The 26,990-nt window shown below is 43.2% G+C and overlaps 1 protein-coding gene across 11 annotated transcripts in view; it reads left to right on the top strand.

Annotated features, from left to right (window-relative positions):
* The first annotated feature begins 5,331 nt into the window (after positions 1-5,331).
* QKI (QKI, KH domain containing RNA binding) overlaps positions 5,332-26,990 on the top strand; it is a 276,830-nt gene continuing 255,171 nt past the window's right edge. For 5 of the 11 annotated variants that reach the window (XR_015296650.1, XR_015296651.1, XM_086927299.1 and 2 more), the window contains exons 1-2: positions 5,334-5,669; positions 5,941-6,090. Coding sequence is in view for 9 of the 11 variants with exons in the window: in XM_086927299.1 (XP_086783425.1) it covers positions 5,648-5,669; positions 5,941-6,090 (172 nt within the window). In the remaining 2 variants the exon portion in view is untranslated. Of the gene's footprint in view, positions 5,670-5,940; positions 6,091-26,990 lie in introns of all 11 variants that reach the window. The other 6 variants (XM_086927301.1, XM_086927297.1, XM_086927304.1 and 3 more) reach the window with 4 other exon arrangements.

The raw sequence follows: 26,990 nt of genomic DNA, 5'->3' as shown, positions 1-26,990 counted from the left end.
TTGGGGACTTGTAATCCTGAGCAGTGATTCTGGAGGAAGACTACTATTTGGCTTTGATGTGGTTTTGACTGAGGGTTTCTGTGTGAGGGCAACAATGTGCTCCTCGACCTGCACTTCCTCAACAATCTCCTGCCCTTCCTCTTCTTTTAATAGGAAAGTTTGGGCCCCTGAGAAAGTTGCTTGAAGGAGGATTGGATTGTCTCCTGGGATTGCCTTCCATCCAGCTGGTTCAGCGTTATCACCAGGCAGTGTTTCCAGTACATGCAAGATGAAAACAGTCAAAAATGGCAAATAAAGCGTTGTTGTAATACTTCTACAGACTTTTTTGACTAAAATAAGTGAGAAAATAATTTCTATTTAATGTCTTAAGATGAGGGTAGAATAAAACTTTGAAAGTAACAGTTGATCCTTGCATGAAACTATTACATATGTACAATGTGAGCTCACTTGCTCTTACCACAGCAGTTTTGTGTTTAGTGTGTCCTTCTTAACGTCAGTTGGTAAACCAGACCCTTTAAAGTTGGTAAGGTATCCCTGATGCAGTTGCTGGAAAGAAGATTAGTGTGAAATAAGCACTACAAATTTGTGAAACTACATATAAAAGTGGTACTTGACACAAATGCCATAGTACAAAATATATATAAAATCACTTGTACTAAAACAATATTTAAAAACAACACCTAAAAGGCTGTGAAAGTAAAAATTTTAAAAATGATGGAGCAGTGGAAGTAAAGTTCAGATGTTTCCAGACTTACTCTATCGACGGATGGAAGAAGGCCTAATTGCTGCTGCCAGAATGGCCTCTGCCAACTGTGGTGTTGGTCGCAATGTAGACTAAAACCTTTATCCCCTCTTCTTATCAAGAACAGATTGCTTACAAAACCTTTTGTTTGAATCCAAAACCATCTCTATCACCCATTCTGAAGCAATTTTTAACCTGCCTCAACCACCTTAATCACCCATTCTAAAACAATTTGTGACCCGCCTCTAATACTAACCCTTTTTTCTAACTTGGAAAATGTAATGAGAAGAGGAGGTACTAACTGAAATCAGGGAGAGTTGAACTCTCTTTTCTAACCCTGAACTGTTTCCACTAGGCAAGGATCAGAAATAATTAAAGTCCTCTAGCAAATATGGTGGGTCCAACACCCAGCTTTCTAGGGGAAAAAGATTTAAATGAGAATGATTCACCATTGGTCTGCATCTACGACCTCAGCCTCCTGCAGTCTGCTGTTGAATACTGTGTTCCTCTTCCTCAGACAAGAATCTAGCTCTGATCATTCCTTTCAGTGCCCTTGACAACAAGAAACATATAGACAATGAAAAATATAGCAACTCTTTGTACTGTGCCCATGTACATGGAAAAACAAACTTGATAAAGACAGCCTGAGGCCGAAACATACTGTGTGCTGTGTAATGTTTGGTGCAGCAAAAAAAGTGGATTAACTGATGCAGCGGGCATGTGTGTTTTGTTTATTCATTCTCACAGGCTTGGTACAGGGATATGTGATTAGATTACAGAGTTTGCAGTCTGACATGCACCATCCTGATAGGGCTTTCAGACAGGACACAGCAGAAGGACAATAAGTAAAAGTGTGAGTGTGAGAGTGAATGAGTGAGTGTATGTGTATCAGCCTCTAACGAATGAATGACTCAAAGCCCCCCCAATCTTGTCAGCAGTTCACCAATGTAGGGGAGAGACTTGCAACAGGGCCTTCTGGACCATCCAGTAGCACCCCCCCCCCCCCACAGGCCTCAACAATGTCCGGTGATGATTTGTCCAACCGGTGAGGCACCTGGTTGTGCACTCCTTCAAAGCACCTGGGGACTGGACTTCCGTTACCCCTGCACCGCACTCAGACAAGCAGCAGAAATGGACACTCACAGGAGCCAAACCCATCCTCAATTATATTGCCCAACAAAAAGGCCCAGGCCCTGAACTTGCCAATTGTTGAGTGTCCTCAGCTCAAAAAGTGCGGAGCATCCACATTCTGGCACCTCTAAGTCCTTGCTGACCTCCAGTCAGTAGAGGGTTCAGTGTACTATGACCAACACTGCGGGTCAGCAATTAGGTACTAGTTGAGAACAAATCAAACTGATCAGTAAAGGGTGGGGTGGGCCATCTGGGTGCTTCAAAATTCCAACCTGGGCCAGGTGACCAGGCCCACACTCCTCCACTCTGCGTGGCAGCATCCCAGTCTTTGGTGACCACCAGGCAGTAGAGAAATCTGAGCAGTTTGCTCAACCCTATGGGCCCCCGCAATCAGGCACTGGTCCAGCTCGATGCAAACTGCTCAGTAGAAAAAAAGGGGGGCATCCGGGTGATTCGTAATTGCCACTGCCACGGTTACCAGGCCTAAACTCCCACTCCCACTTCAGACACTCTAGGTCTGTTACCTTCTGCTGAACCGTTTTGCTGTCCAAGTCAAGGACACTGCCCACCTCCAACCATGGGTAGTCCAGCTGCCCAAGACAGCAGGGGGTCCTGGCAGTCAGTCCGAGACTGCTGCTTACAATCTCTCTTTGGAGGTGCCTTGGGGAAGGGCAGGAGCAGTGGCGCAGCTGCTGGTCGTCTCAGTGTGGCAGGATCCGCGCAGTGAGGAGAGGGGATGGGGAGGAGCAGTCCCCACTGTCCCCCACATCTAAGGCTCAGAGCACGATCTGGCCACCAACCGCAGGCTCGATGCATCAGCAGAGCCACCATTATTTCCGCTTTCGTGCGGGGCTCGCTATGCCGCCCTCCAGTGGAGGCTGCCTCTCCATGTCACAAAAGAAGTCACAGGTCAGAGCTACACTCCCGATGTTTTGTAGCGAGCTTGTACCTCCCAGAGATATTAATGGGCTTTGGTAGCGAGTCTGCGCCTGGGGAATGCCATTTCAGCAGGATTCAGTTGGTCTGGACACAAGATTAGGCTGGGCGGTCAGCGGATCTCACACTTAAAGCATACAATCGGCCATCTTATTCAGCCATGCCCCCAATCTCAAATAAGTTGGTCAGTAAAAACACTAAATTTACTATATGGCTGCCAAAACATGCACAGAAGCCACATACATGTTTACAGATTCTGTACCATGCGGTTCTCTGTGAAAAAATTATGCTTTCTAACAAATAATTAGGTGACTTGCAGAAGTGTCTCTGCAATGTTCTTGAATGCTTCAACATATTCATCCAACTTTTCTTATCCTTTGTCAGGTGTGAACAAAGGCAAATATGCAAACATTTCCTGACCTTCTAGATCCAATGAACGTTTCAAAAACCATTTTTGCCTTTCAAGTTTAAATGTTAAGCCCTCAATAGCCCTAGAAAAGCATTAAAAGCCCTGAACCACTCTTTCAAGACAGTAGGCGGTTCACCAGGTGACTGTAAAAATTGAGGAGGCAGATGTTTCACCTACATGTCCAATACGGTTAATAGTAATAAATGCCAGGACCAACAACAAGTTAAATAAAAACTCCATCTGAACAGTAATAGAGATACCTGTCTCTCACAATGGGACTAGGTCAAGCAAAGATGGCCACCATTACCCACGTTTCTCTGTGTGATGACATCACCAAGAGACCGCTCCAGAGCGATGATGGTATCTGAAGAAATCCGACGGCCAACAAGCACTAATGCAGAAAAGCAGCCGTACATGAAGTGTAGGTGCGGTGTGCTTGGTGCTGCTGCGTATTTCAGCTCGTTTGACTTGCTTGTGCCTTCAGTATCATACTTTCACCTGCCCAGAGAAAGGAAGAGCAGGGAGTAGTGTTGTTAAGTGCTTCGCTTGACACCGGTGTTATGAGAGGCAGAGGAGGACACAACTCCAAGTTGAATACACCTTTATTTGATAAGTAATCAGCAGTAAAAGGGAGGGAGACAAGCCACATCCTAGCCGCTACTGAGGTACCGGTCCAAAAGCTCTCAAACTCATGATCTGTCCATACTCCACATTCAGTCATGGAATGTGAGTGTGGCCCACAAGCAGGCAGCAATATGGATTTAACACTACCCTAACAGAACTGCGAAAAAACTAAACTGAGTTTTTTAAGCCCGAAGAATCTTTATTTTAGCTACCTCCCGCCAAAAATCCCCTGGACTTCAATGTAAGTCAATGGAGAAATTAAATGTCCCTGTTTTTTCCAAGATTGCCCTAGTTTCACTTACAAATTGTGGGCAAATGTGCGACTTAATTGATCCACATTACGCTAGTAATGAATACACCACCACACAGACCTACCACCACCAATCAAGACTATAAAAATCAAATTGTGCATGGTCTGAACCGTTATGTAACAGATCAATTTCAGTACTAACTGTATTCATATGGGGCAGACACTAGTTACACATAAAGTAATAGCATAACACTGACGACTAAAAATATTCTTTTAATTACAAATTTGCAAAATAACTGTTTTGAGTCACTGATGCAGCGCCAGTGCGACTAACATTATTACCATAGTGGAAGACTGCAAAACAGCAAAGGAATTAGATAACGCCCTATGTAAAAACGCATACCTCGACGCTAATAACTGAGTAAATAGGGTCTGCTCGCTCTTGACAACGATACCGCTCCAAAGCCGAATCGCTCCAAATGTAACACTTATGCGCGTCTCGAATTTATACAGATGCAAGCTGGAGGTGCACAATCACGTGACTCGCAAAGGCCAACACCTCCCCCATCAGAAGGCGGGGCTCCATACCAAAAAAAAGTAAAAAATTAAAAAAAACAGGCACACACAGAGCAGCAGCTAGAAACTGGAATAGGGCTATGTATCGGCCCGCTGAGAACGCGCGCGCATGCCATTGGTCGCGCGGACAGCTAGGGGTGGGAGATCGGGTAAAGGAAGGAAGAGCGCAAGCAGACGTGCGCGCGTACGAGTCAGAGACCTGGTAGCGGCGCATTCTGGTGTGTCCTCGAGACAGCACGGAGTCGCGAGGGAAACCTCGTGGCACCCCAACCGTTGGCAGACCTATCTGCGGCTTCTTTAGTGTGACACTGACGGTTAATAGTAGCACGTGTGGGAGCCACATATGGACAGAAACAGCACAAAGTACAGACACCACCCCCGTGTTCCTCAGAATCACTATTTACATGCCACTCCGTGCCCGTCTGGATCCCGAGGAAATCAAATTAGCCAAAAAGTATTGACATACGTCACCTCCCTCCCCCACGGACCGGTCCCCTCACCTCGTGCCAGGACAGGGAGTGATTTAGAGCCGCTTAAGGGGAAGGAAAAGGGGAGAAAAAAGGGGAGGGGAGCGAGGAGAGAAAGAGGGAGGGGAAAAGGGAGGTGGCGAGAGAAGGGGCGGCTCTGTCCTCCCCCTTCCTCTCTGATTAACGGCCGCCTCCTCCTCCGCCTCCCTCGGATCCCTCGCCGCTTCCAGTGAAGCCAAGTCCGCGCACACCGAGCAGCGACACCCGCAGCAGCAACAGCAGCACCCCGGTCAGGAGACAACGTACAACCGCAGCCTGTAATCACTTAGCCCCGCGGACTCCCAGACTCGCCGGAACCGCGCACTGAGAACCAGGGAGCGCCGGGCAGGAGGGGGACCGTGAGCCGTCCGCGAGAGGAGCCGCCGCCGGACCGGGCTCCGCACCCCGCAGCCGCCTTTCTCACGCCGGGGCCCCACACAACCGGCACCACGCAGACCCCGGGGCTGCAATCGATGTACTCTCTATTTTTCCCGGTGAGGAGGAGCTGATCGCCGTTCACCCCCGCCCCGCGAGATAGACCCCGCTCCCGCCCCAGCCAGGGGTGCCTGGGATTTTTGTCCTTAAAGTTTTTTTTCCTTCGTCCTGACACCCGTGCTTTGCATTTATTTTGTATACATATATTTTCCTCCACACTATATTTTTTTATCCCCACCTTCCCCACTTTCCCCTGTTTCCTTCCTCTCCCCCTTCCTGTGTATTTGGGCAGCTTGTGTTATAAGTGTTTTTTTTGTTTTTCCCTTTTTGGCCTGGAATATGGTGGGGGAAATGGAAACGAAGGAGAAGCCGAAGCCGACGCCGGACTATCTGATGCAGCTGATGAACGACAAGAAGCTCATGAGTAGCCTGCCCAACTTCTGCGGGATCTTCAACCACCTGGAGCGGCTGCTGGACGAAGGTACGGCCCGGGGAGCGGGTCCCTGGTGTGAGTGTGTCCGTCTGTCTGTCTATCCCTCGGTGGAGGGAGCAGGAGAAGCCCCCGGCGCGCCAGTGCCAGGGGAGCCTCGGGCAAGGGCTGGATGCCCAGGAATGTGGCTACAGAGGCAGCCGGGACCCCTCCCCCTCGGGCGCTCACAGCCTTGCTGTAACTTGCTTTATCTGATTTCTCCTTCTAAGAGCGCGTGCCCTTCTCTAGTGACACTGATCACCTTCACATGACTATTTTTAATTGCCTACAACTTATTCGCTTTCTTGTTTTGCCTCCACTTTCAATGTAATGTTTATTTTAAGAGCTTGTTTTCCTTTTCTTTATTCTTTGTATCGACCACATGATCCCAGAAGGTACTCCTACCATGTCCAGTTTCACTCCTTTCCAGCTTTCACAGTCGCTAACTACCGTTGACTTTTAATCTTCTCCCTTGTTGGTGGTTGTTTTATTTCACGACACTAGCAGTTCCTACCCCGTAGCATGGCATCGGGGAGCTTGGTATGCTTTCTTTGATTTACCGACGTGGTCTTTAAAATCTTTTGAGTGAACCGAGGTCGAGAAAAGTAAATAACGATCACCCCCCCCCCCCCCCCCCCCCGAAGGTTTACAAACTGTGTTCTCCTGTGTGCAGCATCATCGCCTCCTTTGTTTACACTTTTCCAACATCCATACAGCGTCCTCATTCTGGTTATGGGTGATATGCTCTTGGTAACGGCGAGACCCCCCCACAAAAAAAACAGCCAAGTGCGTTAACGGACAGTGCCTCAAAACAATGCTGCCAAGGCACCAGCCTTATTCTTTAACACGGAAATCGGTAGATAACATGCTGGCTTCTCTCATTTCCTCCCTCTGCCTTGTTGTCTGGGGCTGTGGAATTTTAGGGTGCAGTGTTTTCATTCTTCATAGAAGCACGGACCTCAAAACCTCCGTCTCACGCCCTGCGGACCTACTGTGTGTATACGGCCGCCGGCTGCTCAGGGAAGCCAGGCCACCGAAAATGGCCATTTTTGTTTTATAAACAAGGCACCCTTCCTCTTGCAGGGATCAGGGGCTACTAAGCTCGTCTAAAGGAGGCGGAGACATTCCCGAGAACAGAAAGGTTAAAAGTAAACATGCACCAAAGGCTGTCGGTAAACGGGGGTCAGTGGAATGCCTGGGTGGCGGCCGGAACCCTACGCACTCATTGATGGTGCTGTACTCGGAGTGCGAAAGAGGAACCATTTTGTCAGTCACTGGCCACTGACGAGCAAGTTAGGCTGTCTTTCCACGGGACAGGCGGCGAGACCTACAACCCCTCTAAGAAATGGTTCTTAGCATGTCTAGACTCCACATTATTCAGTGTCCTGCATTTAATTGCTCTCTTTAAATGCCTGTTTACCCCCTTGTGACCGGTGTCCCATAATAATGACCCCCCCCCCCCTGTCACATTCTGGAAAACTTGTCGGTGGAGGGAAAGTTCCCCCGCCCCTCCTAGGCCTCAGCTGCTGCCTGCCCCTCTCTGCCTCCCGTTTCTCTTGGCGCTGGGCGGAGCTCTGGGGAGACACAAAACTTTATGGAATGTGGAAAAAATGCTGCTCCTGGGAGCGTCTGCTACACTTTCTCGGAGCTTGAGCTGGACACTAAGGGGCGCCCGACAGCCCTGTGTGAGCTCCCAGCTGTCTTTTACACCTCAGCCCACGAAGCTTTCATATAAGCCCAGAAATCTGCAACTTCTTGTATGTTCTCGCCCTCCCAGTGCTTTGCCATCTGGGAAAAGAGCTTGGTCTTTTCTCGTGTACAAACGAGTGCTGCCACTCTTTCAAGTCGTCGTCTTGTGGGCAAAATGTACCTCCCATACAAGTAAACAACTTCATTCGTAGCCTCTTGTAGCTCTAGAGACCTTTATCCGTAGTCAGTCGGTTTCTGTCATGTAAAAGCCATCTGTCAGATTTATCGTTTACTCTTGTCTCCACTGCCATTGTTGATAAACGGCATGCCCTGGTTCTGATAAAGTGCAAGAGGCTCATGAGTCTTAATATTCAGTTGTAGTCTTGTGAAGTGAATTTTATACACTTTTTTTCTTACATCAAGGAACCAATTTGAACAACGCCCATAGATTTCTGCATGGGTAGTTTAGCTGCTTCTAGATTTGCTGTGCTCCTCGATGCACTATGTGGTGTACCCTTACAGGGTGTATTTGTATATTGGTGGTCGAGTAAACAGAACGCGCCTTTATGCCCCCAGACCTCTCTAGATAAAAAGTAGGCCCCTTACAGCCCCATTTACATTTAGAAAAGGGCTACCTTATGTTTACAGAGATGCACGACACCCGAACGCACTCGGTCAATTTAAATCTGAATTGTATTCTTTTGTTTTAATCCAGAACAGTCTCGAGTTGTTCATTACGATTATAGTTACATTACAAACCCCAGACATTGTAACCAGGCCGACTGTTTGTCCCTCCTTGTTTGTGGATATTACTTTCCCTTAAATAATATATTTGTAACCCTCTGTAGCTCCTTTCGAGATGTACAATATAGTGAGCAGGAAGTCAGATTGGCTTTAAGCAAACCGCTGCAAACGGACAGGAAGGGGGTCTTTCCGGAGCGTGGGATACACTGCCTTTCCTGCCATTGTTTGTTCTGTGAAATGTTTGGGATTGTCTCCGAGCCGTGCACTGTTATGCTCTTTGTGTGCTTCCGCTCTTTTTTTTTTTATAGAGGATTGTTGGCCGTCACACACCTACCTGAGGTGAAGCTTTTGGATTTTGCACCCAATTTGGGCTTTGTTTCGCATGTGATGCTTACCTTGGAATCTAGCTGTAGTGTGCTTTGGCGAAACAAGTGTGTTTATGGATATGATTTGCATTGAACAGATGTAAAAGCCATAGTGTCATATCAAAAATGGTACTGAAAGGATGTGGGCATGGGCCTCGCCTAATAAGACGCAGTTCTAGTCCCATGCAGTTTGTGTGCCTGAATCTGACAGCAACATATGTCAACCCCCTAGAATTTGATCAAATCTGTGGCAGAGGGAGACATGCTTTTTTGGTACATAATTTATTCCCTTCCTTGCTATTCACGGGAAGGGAGTTGAACCGTGTATGCATCTCCTGTACTGTTCATTAGCTGTACTAGTTTCCTCATGTACGTTTTGCCCATGTTCCACCTTCTAGAATAATAAATACTTTGTGTTAAGGGTACTTGATAACAGTATGCAGCGCCTTCTCCACGCAGAACACACTGGTATCTGCAGTGCATTTGTGTACTGAAATGGAATTTATTTGATTACTTTTCTGGCTAGTGCTTTGTACTAGTGGAAAATGTCATGAGCAGCAGCTATGGTTGATAATGCAGACCTATGTACGTGCTAAAACAGTTTCATACCTTCTTTTCGCTGCTGTGCCATGGCCGTACAAATTAAATACATACCTTTTTATAAATGTTAGCACACAGCATGAGTAATTGTGAATCTGTGCAGATTCTTGACGCGTTCATTTGAAAAAGTAATGTTCTATAGAAGCATCAATTTTGTACTCTGACCATGTTTTAAAGTGCGTTTGATTTCCCCCCCCTACCCCCCAGCAAAGGAAACATGGGTTTTGAAGGAAGGGCAGTGCATGAATAAACTCTGATTTGGTGATGGGTTGGGTGCGGGAGGGGGGGGGGGGTCGGTTAAATTAAGATGGCAGCTTAAATTGGTTTTGAAGTAACTGGGTCTGACTGTATGGCACGTAAAATGCTCTTGGTAGGGACTTTCATTATTGATTCCCTTCCCAGCTTTCTCGCCGAAGTATCCACTTGTGTGGGCAAAGTAGAAAATACAGTAGGCCCAATTGGGTCAGAGGGTGAATTAGATCACTACTGAGTTATAACTGGCATGTGCATGGCACGTCAAACTATAGAAGTTGGTGTTGTATTTTTATTGCATTTCGGAGCATATTGCACACTATAGATTAGTACCCAACTGGTTCCAGTTTTTTTCTTATTTGTTCTATTGCCTATACAATACTTAAAATATGGTAGGATTATGAAGTTTTTGGCAACCTTCTGCCTGCTGTTGACGTTAATAGTTAATGAATGTGGTTCTCTGTTGAATGTCATTTTGATGGAGGTGTTACCGCAAGTTTCCATTTGCACCACTGCCAAACTCACTTTTCAGTGTGTCTTCAGTATCCTTAATCTATGCTGAAGTTGAGCGCAATCAAATGTGCCTTCGTGGAAATGGCTAGAGTGATTTCTAGTTTTATTCAGACATTCTGTACAGGTTTGTCACACAGCACTCGTTTTGGGAAATTGCTGCTATGTAGCGCCTGCTGCTGATATAATGGAGCCTGCGGACCTTAGTAGAAGTTACTGCTAGCCTCTTCATAGCAACCTGTGCTCTTACCTTGTGTTCAAATGGAATTCCCATTACGGTATTGCTAAATCTCCTCTAAGGTTCTGTGCTTTCTGTTTAAAGATGGAGCAGTGTGAATGGGGTCTGACATGTTTTGTTTCTATAGTACCTAGGTATGTGGTAATCCAGACTAGCCATGAATCCATTCATTCTTTCTGCTCATAGATTGAACTGGTTTAGCTTTACATCATTTCCGTCAGTGAAGTCCTCTAGAAAGCACTTGGTTATGTTTGTGCACACCATGAAACGTATTTTAAAAACTGCTGTCGCTTTTTCTGTATAATTGTAATTCCTGAATATCTGTCTGTATAATAACAAGAGATCTCTTAACAAAGGGGTTTGAACAATGTCTAAGTCGTCCTTTCGGACAGTGACCGAGGTGTCCGGACTTGTTGACTCTGTCTGGTTAAATCTTTTAAGTGTCTTGTGTTTCTACTCTGCTGCTGTTTGAGGGACGACCCTTTGCTGATGTTCCGATCTTAGTGGCTAGTGCTTACAAGACCATGTATTTATTCCATTGTGTACGGATTTTACGAGGTAGCTGCTCAGAAGAATTGTGAAGTGATGCTATATCTGTAAAGGTGCTTTTGAGAAAAACAATGCATTCCTGTACCTTAACGTTCTAACCACACAACAAACATTGCTCCAGTTGGAACTATATATTTCCATCTAGTACTTATGAAATGTGTTCTTTTTTCCCTAGTCGTCTCTATTCTAAATTAGACTTTGTTCTTGAGTTGTTGTGATGCAGCGCTTTATAAATTTTATGGGATTCCAAATGTGAGATGATCAAACTAGGACTTAAAGTCTAGGAGGTTTCACTGGCTGCTCTCCTTGTCTACGAGAGATTCTCGGTGGGCCTAGGAGGGGGCAGTTTGCAATGTGCACGCATAAATATGGACATGTGGGTATTTTTGCATCAACTGTTGATTTGGGTGCGTTGAAATTCGTCTTGAGTGCAGATTATAATCTGTTGTACAGTACCATCTGATCAGATTCACATTAAAACAAATTTTGCACTCCGTGTTTGTGGATTTCTATGAAATTTGAAAAGTGCAAGATGTATGCATACTTTGTGGTTAGTCCAGAGGCTCAACAATGTCGACCTCCCATCATGCCCTGAACAAAACTGTGTCTCCCCTGAAGTGAAACATGAGCCTGCCTCCTTTATGCTGTAATAGCTTGTTTCACTGTCTAGGCCTTTTCATACATCTGTTTGGGCGTTACGTGGAACTACGTTCGGATTGTTTCCTTTTGGATGTGTCATCAGTTTAATTTAATTAGTTTTCCCTCTTGCAAGCGTGTAGTAGTGTCTGCTTGAAGACATAACGGTTTAGGAGTACTAGACTTGTTTAATTGCTGTTCAGATACTTTAGTCCTTTATTTTTTTTTATTTTTTTGATCCAGCTGTAGAATTCCTTGTACCCGACGTCAGTAAGTTCTTGCTAATTGGCCTTAGCGTTAAATGCAGATGGGTTGAGTTTGCTGTGGCTGTCAGGAGCACCCCGGGGCACGCTAACAACCAGGCTGTCCTGAGAGCTCTGCCTGACTGGAGGCCAGCAGGAGCCTGTCGCAATGCTTCGCCGGTGGCATGGAGGCAGCGGCCTTCCCAATAATGGAACTCCCTTGCTCACCGACCCGTAGCTTTGTTAAAACACAGTTCAAAAGGTTCTCATCGAGCATGTGCAAAAAACAACCAAAACACCTCCCTGCGCCTTTAAATGTCCAAGCGAGAGTGGGACTTCGGGTGTATTTTGACAGCAGCTCCTTCTCATTCGAACCAAGACGCTTTTGGTTCACTTCACTCAACCCATGTGAGGAAGTTAGGCTCGCTGTTTTTTTCGAAATGAGTTTATTTGTCATGTCTAGTTTTCATAGGTTCTGTCAGTCAGCCCAGGCTTGCAGCGGAGTGGGTGTTACAGCACAATTGTGTCTACACACTACTCCCGGTGTTGAAATGTACGCTCATACAGCGAGACACTTTAGACTGTAACATCACACTTTTTGTATGACTTCCTTGAGACCTACTGTACCACGGTTGCCTTTGGGTACAACACCCCCGTCTCCTCCCCCCAAACTCTTTATATTGTGCAAAGTGGTTACATTCTTGCTAGACGCTGAGCGTTGAGAAAGGTGCTGGCACAAGCGGTACATTTGTCAGCCGGATTTCTGAAGTATTGCTCCGAACTGGGTCTGCTTTTTAGTTTAATATAAAGGTGCATTGTCTGAGGGCAGTAAGAAATGTCCTTTGTGTCCAAGTGCAGCCACATAAATGAGCAGCGCTCAACGAAAGGCTGTGTTAATTGCCGGGGCAGCTGAATGTCCGTGCTTGGTACACACACGCTCTCTTAATGTGCCGTGAACGCGCCTGCCCCCCTAACCAGAGCATGGTATCTCCTTGCGCCGACCGCACACACGTTCCTTTGTACCTTTATCGGCAGCTTTTCTTAATGGAGCGCAAGCATTTTAAGTTTGACAGCTCCCCCTACAGAACGATTGCCACCATTGGCCACCATGCACGCCGATGTTTAGCAGCAGATCTTTTTTTGCAGCACTTTGGTAGAGAAGCCTCAACCCCTTTTCCATGTCATGGGCTTTATACAGTAATGATGGCGGTTTTTAAACTCATTTGTAGATGACATAGATACATTTCTTCCGTGCTAGGTACCTGCTTTAAAACAAATGAATGAGAACGCTGCACCTTAATCCTAGTTTAAAGAAATGGTCGCTCGTGGCCATTTGCACATTTCTATTAATAAGCAAGTTTGGTTACTGCCTATGGCATACCTTTTTTTAAAAAGAGGGCTCGGTCTACTAACTATGTGCAACTTGCTCGGACTAGTATATTAAAAACCAAGTCGAAATACCCGGGTTGCTATTCTTAGTTGTGGAGTCTTTCTATTAAGTTGTATGATGAGACTCACTCTTTCCCACTTCCACCCCCCCCCCCCCACTCATTCTCTGCTGCAAAACCAGGGATATTGACGAATTGCACGTGCAGTACAGCATATTCTGCATTATTTTATGCATCTGTAGGACGACTGCTTTATTTCATAGCTGATTTCTTCAGAAGACTTGTTACCTCATTCTTTGCTCACCTTCATGTACACTTTGCTGGTTTTGCCAGCGTGTTTTCTTATCGCTCTTTTAAAGGCTACCTTGGTACTTGACATTTCCCCCCCCCCCCGATTTGTTTGACCGTGACCTGCAACACATTGTTTGCAAGGTAGACTGTAAGACAGTGCCCACTATACTCGAATCGCAGGTTGGGCCTCGGTAGACGTTTGACCTTTTAAGTTGACACTACCTGGCTAACTTAAAATTACTCATGTATCTTGGTTTTCGATGTATGCCTGAATCTGACCCAGTTTAATATATGTGCGGTAAACCCTGTTACAATCCATATCAGAATTGTGATTTTTTGCTTAAAGCATCACACCCTCTGTTTACCCTATGTAAACTTCAGCAGATTATTCCTGACAAAACGTAGTTGGTAGAGGAGTAAAAACGGATGGCCAGTAAATTGTAGGACGTGTGGGTTTAGGTGCTTGGAGCACCAAACTTTAACTAATGCCTACTTTTTTTCAGGCAAGCTTCATAATTGGTGTTTTTTAATGAACTCCATAGATACCGATTCAGTGTCTGATTGTTATTGGGTACAATAAATAATTCACCCTCCGTTGGGCTTGATGTAATCTGGGTCTTGGACTTCCAATGCTTGGTCCATCACATGATAGTGTTGCTTTAGTTTGCCTGTTGTCACCAGTTGCCTAACCATGTAAGAGTAGCAAGCATTCACAAATAAAAATACCCTGGTTGTGAAGATCTGATTTCTCCTCTTGTGGTGTGAATGTATCCTTTGTATGGCACGTCCATAATTTTACTCAGATGTTTTGCTTTTTTTTACTGTCTTGAACCTGTGATTGCAAGTAATTGCTCTTATTGACCCCAAGTAGTTTTATCAGTGTCTGTCAGTAATAAATGGCTGCTGTCGTGCAGATTCACCATCAACCTATTGTGGGTTAAGCCGTTCATTTGTCTGCTAACATTTAGCGTTTCTTTCTGTCCCCGTCTGTTTTGCTGGCTTATGTATTTTTTTTCCCTTTCAGCCTGACCTTTGCAAGCCTAAAACCAAATGTTAGTTTGGGCTTAGTGCAATCCATTGGAAAGTTCAGCTCTTCATTTTCATCGTCTGTTGCACACAGCGTTATTAAAGTCGGCAAAATTGCTTTCTGGTGCCTACTGTAGATATTTGTAGCTTGTTGAAGGTCTTCGAAATAATCCGGCCCTTTTTCATAATAATAGGCTGTGACAGCCTTTGAATGCAGCTCTGTTTGCTGTGATGTGGCAGGGGTATCACCTATTGATTTACTCCCGAATGAATCTAAAATGTTGTTGGCTTTCAACCTGATATTACCCCGGTATTGACTGTTTGTGAGTACGCAGCATCCTGGAAGTGGCCTGCAGTAGACGGTGCGAGTGTTCTCTTTTCTAAAAATTTTTAAGCAGAGTCCTGTGAAGAAAAAGAATTTGAAATGGGAGACATTTCATTATGCTGTTAATTTTTCTTTTTATTTTTTAAGCGAACTTTTCACTAACCTTCTTAGATTACCCTAATTTTGAAGCTGGTAACCGGGGTGCATCGGTACTTCAAACAGGGAACATAGTCTCCCAAAACTTGCCACGTGTGCATTTGCAACTAGATTTGCAGTAGAACAAGCCCCTCTCTTAGCTGAAACGCACCCCAAAGCTATGTTTCTGGGTAAGACCAGAGCTCTATTAAATCTCCATCATTTTCTCAATTGCGTAACCTTAGCTGGCGGATAAAAGCTGCGCCAATGCTCACTCCAATTGTGTCTAAAAATGCCAGTAAAGTTGTCGGGCAGTTTTGCCCAATACTTTTTTTATGTTGCACTTCAAAGTCCTACCACACGTAGTGCTGTTGGTTCTTCATTCACTTCATAAACTTCTAAACGTTGCTGCCCTCCAAGCCATATCTCCGTTTTCTGTTGGTTATTTTAAAAGGCTGCATGTGTGTGGCATAGCAACCCGGAGAGAGAACTTTTCTACCTTTACAGAGACACGTGCCACTTCTGTTCAGGTGCAAGGCTTTTGTAAATTACGATAAACACCCCTCTCATCCCGCCTATTAACACGTTTTCCTCGCTTTTATTAATTTTTAGTTGAAGTTTTTCTTTATTCATTTTCTTATTCTGGCTTTTTGCTAAAACACCATGCATTGGGTAACCTGTTTTCAGGCTAAAATGTGTATTTGTTCATTTGAAAGAGGGCCCTATAAATATTCTTTCAGGGTTTGATTTACCACCTGCACAAGGCCTTGGTGGAAGTTACGACAGATTGACGTTATGGCTAATGCGGATTGCATCTTCAAAGTATCACCGTATTTCCAGTAGCTCATTAGTATTCTGGCCTGACTCCACTGGAGCCAAAGGACAGAACCCATGCTATTTAGATAATGGGTGCATAAACCTAGTGCCTATTGATTTACTAACTATTTTTGTTCATAACTATTCATGAGGAAGCCGGTTGGTTCCAAATGGCAGGTTTAATGCACATTGGTAGTGCAGCGTTTTAATATTGTTAAGTGTCTGGAGTCAGGAAGGTAAAGTTGCGTCAGTCTGAGATTAACATGGGATGAATAGCCAAGCAATTTATCAGGCAAGCAGCCCTGAAGAGTGTTGTCGCGTAGGCTGCCGGTGATAAATGAGCACAGGGTGGGCGCGCAGGTAGGTGGCTGCTGCAGCCCACTGCTAAGGCCAAGCCCTTGAAGGGTGACAGCTGATATTTAGGTGCGTGGTGGCTAATTACTTGAGGCGTCACAGTGATGTGCTCAGTTGAGTAGAAATGAAACCTGTCCCATGTTGCGTGTTAAAAACTGTAGCGGCTAACACAGTTTAACTTGCGAGATGGGAAAATAAGACCAGTGCGCATCATTTTTAGCCTAGCCAGTCAGAATTGACCTTGTTGACTCCTGTGATGGAAGGGTGGTATTGCAACTAGAGAATATGTAGAATAGTAAAGATAGTTATACCGTGCTATTAGTCAACTAATCTGTTGGGTTTAGGACCACGTGCTCATTCATCAGGGCTCATTCATGTGCATCTAAATCCGGGTGATCCATGCTGCCATTCCAATTGGTTGCATCCTTGAAGATGTTGTTTTATATTACCATGTACTATCAGGTTTGGTTTTATATATAGTTTGAGCGTCACCTAAGCTGTGTACTAATTCTGAATCCCTATTCTGTCACACCACCTCCTCTTTTATGTTGACTCGTATATTGCTTTCTTTGTGATATGGGAGATCTTCCAGATACTCAGCATCTTCCTTGGCCACTTTAGACCTCTTTGTTTTCTTAATGAATGAATTCTTTGCATCTGTGGCAAACTGTGTTCATAACCTTGCATGCTCTCTTCCTTGCTGTGGTTAATTTATCTGCTGATAGGACACTACTCCATCTTACTACATAGATAGTACTAACATGTTGATTTCCATTTTACATTTTTATGACCGGTGCTGCATCTTTATTTTTGCCATCTTATCTGTCTTACGCAATTAAGCAGCCTTAACTATTGAAGGTGAAATGCGACCCATGAATATTGAAATAATGCTTTTGAGTGGTGGTGTTCTCCCCCACTCCCCATAGACAAAATAATCGCGCTATGGCAAGACCTGTCTGATCTCCCCTTCAATGCAAATACCAAAGAGGTCTTTAGGGTGTAGAAGTTTGTAAAATATTTACTTGCCTATTGGACGGGATGCTTCATAAATCTACTTTTTCTGTGTAAAAATCCATAAGTTCTTTTCGTGCCATGCACTGAGGGGAAACATGATGGCACTGTTCTCATATCATAGTTCTGATCATCTCCTCTCCGATTATGCCAGGAGTCCTATCGTGGTTTGGATTTTAGCACTGCCGTAATTTGCTACCTTTCTGCAAATGTTTTTATATGGGGCTGGATGTAGTGGGAAAGCAGTAGGTACATGCTTGGAATGACCGTTGACTTGGTTCTCATCTACGAATTTACATGTGGTTTTCAGAAACTTTTCTCAAATGTCTCGGCAAAATCTTCTCTTCTAACTTTTGGGCTCATTGGGAATGGTTGGAAATTTACTCTTGACAAGGGCAGAAGTAAAACTTTTTCCACGGGCGAAAAAAAAAATAAGGCATTGTAAGGGACAGTAAACTTGCACAGGATCAGCCGATTTTCGCATGAGCAAATATAAACCTGCAGATTTGCTTATGCGAAAGTGCAATTTTCTAACTTTTGCTAGGAGCATAGTTTCCAGGACTACATTTGTAAATTCGTGAGTTATAACTCTTGTACTAATCCAAGAAGATCTGCTGCTGCTGCACTTTTGTGACTTTATTTAAGGATTTAGCTCCTAATTAGTTGTGGCTAAGGGCGTGAATGTGGGATAGAGTATGTATATCTCGCACAACCTACCTTCATCCACTGGTCTTTTGTTTTAGTCACGTTTTTCTTCCGCCCACTACATCTGCGGGTAACCCTAGGTCCGCAACTGGCTGAAATCACTGAGTTACAGCATTGCACTCTTACACAAGGAGCACATTTGCACACCAAAGTAGGTGTTTTGTCCCGACTCGATCGCAAATGTGTGCTTTTTTTACAGAGTTTTATATAGCGCGAACTTGACCCGAATGTGGTATAGGAGCGCTTTACATAGCACCAATTGAAATACATTTATTTTGTTAGGCATGGGGAGATTAAGGGATTGGTCCAGAATCACAGGATGATCTGCGTCATTATTCAGATTCGAATCCAGTTCCCAAGATTCGAGGTTGACCACCCTCTGCATTAGGCCGACTCCTCTACCCATTAACTCCTCTCTTTCAACCTTTTATTGAGGCGGGCCGGGTTCCTCACACACCAATAGTTTGCAAAAACCATGTCAAAAGCAAAACCAGCTCCGATAAGGCCATAAGGTAGTCAACCGTACCTGTTGGCTTTGCCATTCTTAGTTTATTTTCATGTTTCCCATAACTCTACTGAAATTGGTTTTACACTGATTTGCCATGATTAATCTTTTCTTCTAGTGCAGAATTGGCTTGGTAGTTTGGTCTGCCCTGTTCCCATGATGCACTGGGCCAGGGACAGGCTAATTTGCATATAACCAGGTTCTGAGCTGGGATGGTGCAGTGAGCTAAATAACGGTGATGGATCAAGCCCTGATCTTTGGACTGGGTAAGAGTGGTCTGCTTAATTCAGACACTCTGTTCATCACCACCCCCTTTTCTGAATCGTTCTTTATGAATTGGTCACTTCTGTCCCAGTCTATTTCACCTGTAGCTAGATTGGGTTTCTGTCTCTGCATAACGGGGATGAGGTGGACATTGGATGGTGTAAGCTGAATCTCTGGTTGTGTCTTAAAGATACTGATAATATTGGTAAATAGACCCCTAGTGACTTACTCGACCTAGTCCTTGCAGCCTGATGGAGAAGCTCTTGATGCATTCTACATTGAACAGCTAATATTGAAACACTTGTTAATATTAACTTAACAATGACTGAATCCCGTAGTTTGTGAATTAGTCCATTGCAGATTCCTTTCTGCTTTTGTGGTCTCTGCATACTGTTTGGACTGCCTTTTTACATCTAACTTGCAGTCCAAGGGTAGCGCTATTGACATGGGGCCTGTTACACATTCACCAGCTTCTTTCACACACACTGGACGAATCCAAACTCATTTTCTCACCATATTTTACTTTATTTTTCAGTTTGCAAACGGTGTCCTGTATTGGACCCCCCCATGATACTTAAAATTACATTTCCGATGAGAGTAAGTTGCATGTTTGCTAGCCAATCATTTTGTGATTTTTAAAAAATGTTTTATTTTGAAACCTGTCTTCTGTCCTATGTGCGTAAAGTACTTCTCGGATTTACAAGCGAATATGGTTCCTTTAATTTTGTTGCATAGCCTTGCGTTAGTCCCAGAGGTTAATGAAAGGATAAAAGTGCTAATGACTCTTGGCTCTCATCCAAGACCCGAGGCTTCCTAGTTCTGCCTAGGTCTGCAGTGACTAATGCACACATTGTCCTCTTGTCAGAAGAGGTGGGATTGCGGAAAGAATATTCCCATGATGTGATGGAAGTCTGGATCATCTTGCTAATGTATATTTCAGGGAAACCGCTTGACGTCCTCCCCACCCCATATATATTAATTGTTTGCCATGTGGCTGCTTCCAAACTGCGTTGGACATCCTAATTTGAACTGAAGAACATATACTTTTTTTCCTTTTTATTTTTTAAACGCCTCTTATTACTATTATACTGAAAATAGCTGTGAATTATGTAGTGCAATTTTTTTATAATGTAGCTGTTGGCTTTACATTCAGTTTCTGTGCTCTCGTGCATGAGCAGTCTTTCAAGGCATGTGACAAGCAGCCTGAAACCGTATTGTCGTTATGAGCACACTACCCCACACTAGCAAAATTGTTTTATGTGCCAGCAACAACACTAGTACTGTAAACTCTGTAATATCCCTGTGCCCCCGATCTTGTTCGATCCAACAAGCACCCAGAGAGTAGATATGTGAAGGATCCTTTCCTGATTGCCGGATTTCCCGTTTTATTTTGAATTAAGATACATGTGTGGACACGTGTGGACAATGCATAGATTGTAAAAAAAAGCTCCTTTTTTTCCTTCTGGGAGTGCAGGGAGAGTCCCCAATGCATGACCTCGTGCGTGATTTAATCAGTAGTACACTTGGAGTACTAATCCTCGAGGTCAACACACCTAAGGTTGGCGCTTCTTATAATCCGTTATAGGCATCAGAGTCCATTTCCCCAGGCGCTCACGTTGTATAGACACACGTGCACCTTTATTTTACAGGGATGATGTGCCCGTAAATTAGTTTCCCTAATTCACAAAAGAGAAATGTGACTTCTAGAGCCATCCCTTGCGAGTTCTGGTCTGACTTAATTCCCTTCATTGACCGTCTCTAATTGTTCATATACCTAAACAACACTATTAAACCATGCCATTTGTTTAATTGACAACCTGAACCTCCGAGTTTAATTGCTATCCCGGTCAATTGTTAACTGTACATCGTATTCAACAGGTTCTGAAACCTGTTAGAGGAACATAGGGGTCTGATTCGCGAAAGCATTTAGAAGTACAGGAAGTAGTACTACAGGAGTACTCTTACAGGTGTTCAAAATCTGGCACTATATTTCAAACTCCCTAGAAGTAAAAGTGCAGAAAGGTCACCGTCCTTTCTAGTAGCACTATTTGTGTATGCGCGCTCGATGAATAGTACCAATTCAATTTTTGTTTGGGGCCAATTCAGTTAGTCTTTCGAGTATAGTACTCAAAAAAAGATACTACAGGAGTACTTGTACCAAATCTTGCGTGCCTTTGTGACCTTCTGGTGTGCTTTTTAGCACAGCAAGCATGGCTTTGTTAAAACCCAACCTTCTGAACAACTTGATTACGTTTTCTTTTTGCTTGAGGCAGTAAACAGCATAGTCCTCAAACACCTGCAACTTACCTGAATAGTGCCTGCGCAAGGTCTTTAGCCCTAACCATTGTGTTCGATCACATACAAGGCTTTGCACGATAGATTGGCACGAGTTATTGTCACGTTCCTCGCTTGTACATTATAGTCGTTTCAAGGTATTACATAGAACCATAGGCTTCCAATTTATTAATATTGTAAGGAATTCTGTCTGTTCTGTTTAAAGAACAATATCGTCCCATTACTGTGACTTTAATTTTTTGTGTAATGGTATATTTTTCTAGCTACAGTCCCCATCCAATTCCGATTCACATTGTGATTTTAAGAATGTCATTTGCTCACCAGGGACTGAGAATACCCAGCATGTATTAAGGCGCTTTGAGATTTTTTTGGGCTCTTGGTCTTAGCAAGTCAATTGAATTGTTTGTTTTTATTATTTTTTTATTCTTTCAAACCGGTTATTTTGGTCCTTCTGTGGTGTCTTGTATGCTCTTTTTGACCACTATTTTTCCACAGTAAGGTTCAAGGAATGTTTTATAACCTCTTGCTTTGTATAATAACTGCAGATCAGCATGAACACTTTTTTTGTAACCGACCATCAGACTGTGCCTATTCTCAAACATTTTTCAAACCGTTCATTAACCTCAAGCATGACTGTGGTGGGTGGCTCTGACAAAAGGCTAACTCGGCCAGGTTTGCTGTTCATTTCAAATTGTTTCTTGGATGTAACAACGCTTTTAAAGCCCACCTGGCTCCTTTTTGTATAACATCTCAAACTACTTAATGGTTTTAGACCAAACTGCAAAAATTGTGTATTCAGAGATGAGTGCTATCTTCATGCCAAGTTTGATATAGTTGTGTTATATGGCTTTTTACTGTAGGCGAGAGCACCATTTCTAATGTGACTTAGTGAGAGAAATTATTTTTTCAGATTAATCTAAAATAACTTTGAGCCTTCCTTGACTAGTCGACACAAAAAAAGTAACCAAGCTGATCTCCAACAGCTGATCAATTTCATATATATTTGTGCGAAGAAGCTAAAGATATTAGCAAATAAAAATATATATCGTGGGAAGGGCAATGTGTATGTACAGTTATTTAGACATTCAATTTTATCGCTACACATAGACGGAGCTAATTAGCTTTTGTGACTTGAAGGAATGTATCACTGATGGAGTGCTTATTGTTGCGTTGGGTACTTTTTATTGATGTTGACATTGATTACTATTGTTGCACATGTATACAGTGAAAGTGTACATGCCAAGGTTATTGGCTCTACTGCGTAGTAATCCTTTTTAAACTAAGTGCAAACAATGAAGTCCTAATCTTATCGTACGGTACTACGCAAACATTGAGATAACTTTATCGGAGTTTATGGCAGTGTTATTTAGTAGCCTAAAACCCTGCATAGGCGAGAGATTTCTTTTTAGGTCTGGCCTGATGGTGTCTGTGTCTGCTGACCTATTGTTAGCAGTTTTTAACATTTAAATAGAGGGGGCGTTGACTTTTGTACATGAGTATTACATTCGCGCCTCATGGCACTGACTGCTTGTTGTACAATGCTGCTTCTTATCAATTGCTTTCACTTCATTAGGGAATATTTTTTTATAACTTTATTTTATTTGTTTCAAAGAAGGCAAACATGCATTTAAGCAGACCCAGAAATGCCCATTCTCACCTCAACCGACCCCATTACTTGTATTAGGGAGTATTTTGCATCTCAAAAGTACATTGAATTATTACATGTTGTATTCTTTATCGCATGAATACATTGCATACAGAAAAGTTACCCTTTTCTTTTTAATTTAAGAGCGCTTTGTAAAAATACTTTAGTCTGCACTGTAAGCCAGACTTCTTGGCCACGCTAATAGTTGTTCATACAAGGTAGTCCGATTGTTCATACCAAGGTGTTTCACTGGGTCCATTTTTATTTTTTTAATGTTCTGTGTTCTTTGTGCACTTAGTAAGATTAACAAGAAGACTGCTTATTTGAGAGCAAATTTGAACTTGACAGTCAGCTGCTACCTGGGCACCTTTTGTGTTGTGGGTTTGTCCAGTTTCTTGTGGCGTTAAATTAGTTTTTATTGTTATTTTGATAGCCCTGCTTCCAATCTCCAGCCTCCCCCCCCCCCCCATTCCCCCCCACATTTAATCTCCATATTTTCTTTGCCAAAACTGGTAATTCAAGTACTTGTTGATAACTGAGCTTAATGCTGATAATGTGAACAAGTTAGTGATGGTTTTAACTCTGCATTAGTTGCTCTTCTTTTTGTATTTTCTTATAGTATTTGTTGAGCAGTGCATTATTTTGCGATTCTTCAATAAACTGCATGTGTATGACACCTTAATGATGCCTTTTTAGTGCTGTTGATTTACTCTGTTTACTGACGCGTAGCAGGGAGTGAAGTTGCGTATGCTGAGCCAGTATATCTGCTCAGTCTTCAGAACTTTCAATCTTAACTACCAAACTGCTTATTTGGCAGTTTAAACACGTTGTAATCCCATCTCTGTGAATATTGTTGTGGTTCAAGCTGCACTTAAACTTTATTGGGTGGGGATGTAAATAAAAATAGTATTTCTGGATTCTGATGGTAGCACATTCTATCTCTCTCTATCTCTCTCTATCTCTCTCTATCTCTCTCTATCTCTCTCTATCTCTCTCTATCTCTCTCTCTCTCTCTCTCTCTCTCTCTCTCTCTCTCTCTCTCTCTCTCTCTCTCTCTCTCTCTCTCTCTCTCTCTCTCTCTCTCTCTCTCTCTCTCTCTATCTATATATATATATATATATATATATATATATATATATATATATATATATATATATATATATATATATTCAACCGCGTTCCCAGTGGTTTCCTCCAATGGGAGCTAGATAGCATGTGCATAAAAACTTGCAAGCGAGCGCCAGTCATTGGCATTCCAGGAAGGCAAACCACCCGAAACGCGCCATGCCGTAAAAAAATAAACCTATCCCTGCACACCGTTTGTGTTCCCGGTTTCTTGGAGGAGACAATTTGGGTGTCTATATATATGTGTGTATGTATGTATGTATGTATATATATATGTGTGTATGTATATATATTCCACACTTCCTCCCTTTTGTTAGAAAAGAATTCGGGCGCACACCTTTTGGATTCCACAATCTGGATTTGAGCACTATTACACTTTCAAAAAGAGCATAAAGGGTAATTTTGAGTTTAGAATTTCGCGATAAAGAGCATCAAGGACAATTGTGGGAAGGGGGCTTAGGTGCAACATTTGGGTACAGGTTAGCGGTCAGATGGTGTAAAGTTGATTTTTAGTAGCAACCTTCATGTAACTGATCTTGGCTTTCTGACCGAGCCACTGGTATAGCTTTTATCTTTCAGTAAAATCATTGCAAATCACATGCTGCAACCCATCCTAAATTGAATTTTATAAATGTTTCAATGTATTTTTTTTTTTGTTTGAGAAGCAAGGTGCTAAAAAAAACATCCATTTCAGTAGTAAGAAACATTTACCAGCATGTTTGGTGCTATTTCTTGAATTATTTAAAATGACGAGTCATCTTTTTAATACAAATGACATGTTCAGTAGATGCTCCACATTTTAGAAACGCACCAGTATTCCTCTGTTAACTACTTCGGTCAATTTTTTAGTCTGTTCCTTCCAGAAATCTGTTAGTTCGCCTTCGGAAATGATATTCTTGATGAAGTAATAACTATTAATAGTTTTTGTAGAAAAGATAGTTTCATGTACTAATCAGTCTGTATCCAGGAAACATTATCAGTCCTATCCAATTGATGTAATCTTTCGGGGCTTGTATTACAGAGCTTGAGTGGAGATGGAACAGTAAAGGCATCCATTCTTATAAATGAATGAAGATTTTAATTAGGAAGGGGATTTTTTTATGCATGTTTTACAGTGTCGGTAGAGCAAAGAAACTGGTGACGCCGCTCAGCACAGGGAGGTGCTCACAGGATTGTTTCAGGTGGCCACTAAATTGCTAAACTTTAAAAATCAATAACGTCCCTGCTGCGGTGTTAGTTCATCGCGACTGTTTGATGGTCCTAATACAACACTAGGGTTTAAAGTCCAAAAACGGTGTGTACTGGACATTAGGAGGGTAAAAGGTTATGATGTACTGCAACGTTTTGCTCACTTTATCCTGGCCTGCCTTTGCTTGTTGGGGGGGGGGGTATTTTCGGTTGTTTGAGTTTAGAGGCACTGTCCCTTAGTTAACAATTAACTGCTCCGACTTCTTTCACATTTTGCTTATAAGTTCATCGGGGTAAGTGAGGGGTTAAAACGCCGTACATTTTGCTTACGAACCACGTGTGGATGTGCTTTTTGTGATGGGGTAGGATGCTGTCACTCTTAGCCAATGTCTAATGGTCTCAGCCATTTCCCATACGGTTTTCTGTAGTACCGTAGGTATGTAAAATCTGAATGATCATCATAAACCAGTGGATGAAGAGGGCTGATGTAAAGTATATTATGCATATCATTTTAGTCAAATCTAAAGATCTTGGCTAACACCAGACCTATAAGTGGTTTGATGGGCTTTTGGTAAACTATGTTGCTTTTTTACAGGGTGTTCTGTTCTGGAAAACAAATCCAGGTGAGCTGAGAGCCTTATTTTCAGGATACAGCATTTCTGTGATAACGCTTCCGGTAGGCAAAATGATGCCCATTTAGGCTGGGCTGTGTGATACCGGCCTACTCTTCTCAGGTTGCATAGCTTCCACTCCATTCTAAAGTGGCCTACCTGTCCCTGTGGTCTCTGGCTCATTTGCATCAAATTCTGACTGAATACACCAGGTGTTGGTCTGCAAATTGTGCGACTTTTAAATGGTGCATTGTGGAATGAGTTTACAAAATGTCTGCAGCTCCTTTGCACTATTTGGAAGAAGACACCTCTCACTGTTTGCATTGAGCGTTTCTGTTTTTGAATAACCTGCTCAGTCCTTTGCACACCAAGAGCAGCGCGTGCAAAAGAGTGGAGCCAGGAGGGCATTGTTTGAGGTGAGTCCAACGGATAGACTAATACTTGCCCAGTTGCGTTTAATCTTTTTAAAAACATTTTTTTTCTTCCTTTGTTGTAAACTTAGCCTGGTGAGTAGGATGGATTTCATTTCTGGCACCTGGCTGGTGTGGTTATTTGCTGTAGGCTTTCGGCTGGGACCATTTGTAGTTACGCTGGTAACAAGCATCGTTCTGTGAAGTGGGCTGGGAAGACATGATGGAGATGAGCGATCTTGAAAGAATGGTGAAGATTGACGCAGCAGCATACACCGGTTGGATAATGTATATTCCTTGATAGTTTGTGGCTCGGCATAAGCAAGCATTAAAGGCTTGCCTTCTGAAAAGCCATTACAGTAACGTAGCAAATCAAGGCAGACAGATGTGCCAGTAGCGTCTTAGTAACGGGTTTAAATCCAGTCTGGGACAACTCTGACATCATCCTTCCATTGCGTCTTGTTTACATGAATCTTGTATCACATGTGAATAATGTTCTTAATATCGAGGGGGTGAGCGCTATAACATCACCAGGTTTTAAGTTTTTACATTCTTGTGACTTATTGTATATTTTTGAAGGTTGCTTATGCCAATGAGAGACTTTTTTTGCGCACTTTGCAGAAACTTGCTAGTTGGAAACAGTCATTGTTTTTCATTTTTTCCCATATAAATCGGTTTATTTACTACACTACACATGTATGCTGTGGATGTGCTTGGTAATGCCCTCTTGTAGCCCTGCTGTTCTTCAGAGCATGCTTAATTTAACCTTGCAGAGGCAGGGTGGCAGAACAAGTCATCCAGAATGAACTTGTGGCATCGCAGAGCATTGATCGGCTACGAACATGGAGCCATAAAGTGGCATTTTCCATTTGCATTCTTTATATTACATTAGGCCTAATGTGTTTTGTCATGAATGGGAAGACAAATTGCATGTTGCTGTTCGAGCGGTGACCGTCTGGGGTACTGTTGCAGTGCGATTGTGCACTGACGGCC

The sequence above is a fragment of the Lissotriton vulgaris genome, chromosome 6, assembly GCF_964263255.1.
Source record: "Lissotriton vulgaris chromosome 6, aLisVul1.2, whole genome shotgun sequence".
In the NCBI taxonomy this organism is placed as follows: Eukaryota; Metazoa; Chordata; class Amphibia; order Caudata; family Salamandridae; genus Lissotriton; species Lissotriton vulgaris.
The sequence above is the reverse complement of the archived record's forward strand: the minus strand, read 5'-3'. Positions and strand labels throughout refer to the sequence as shown.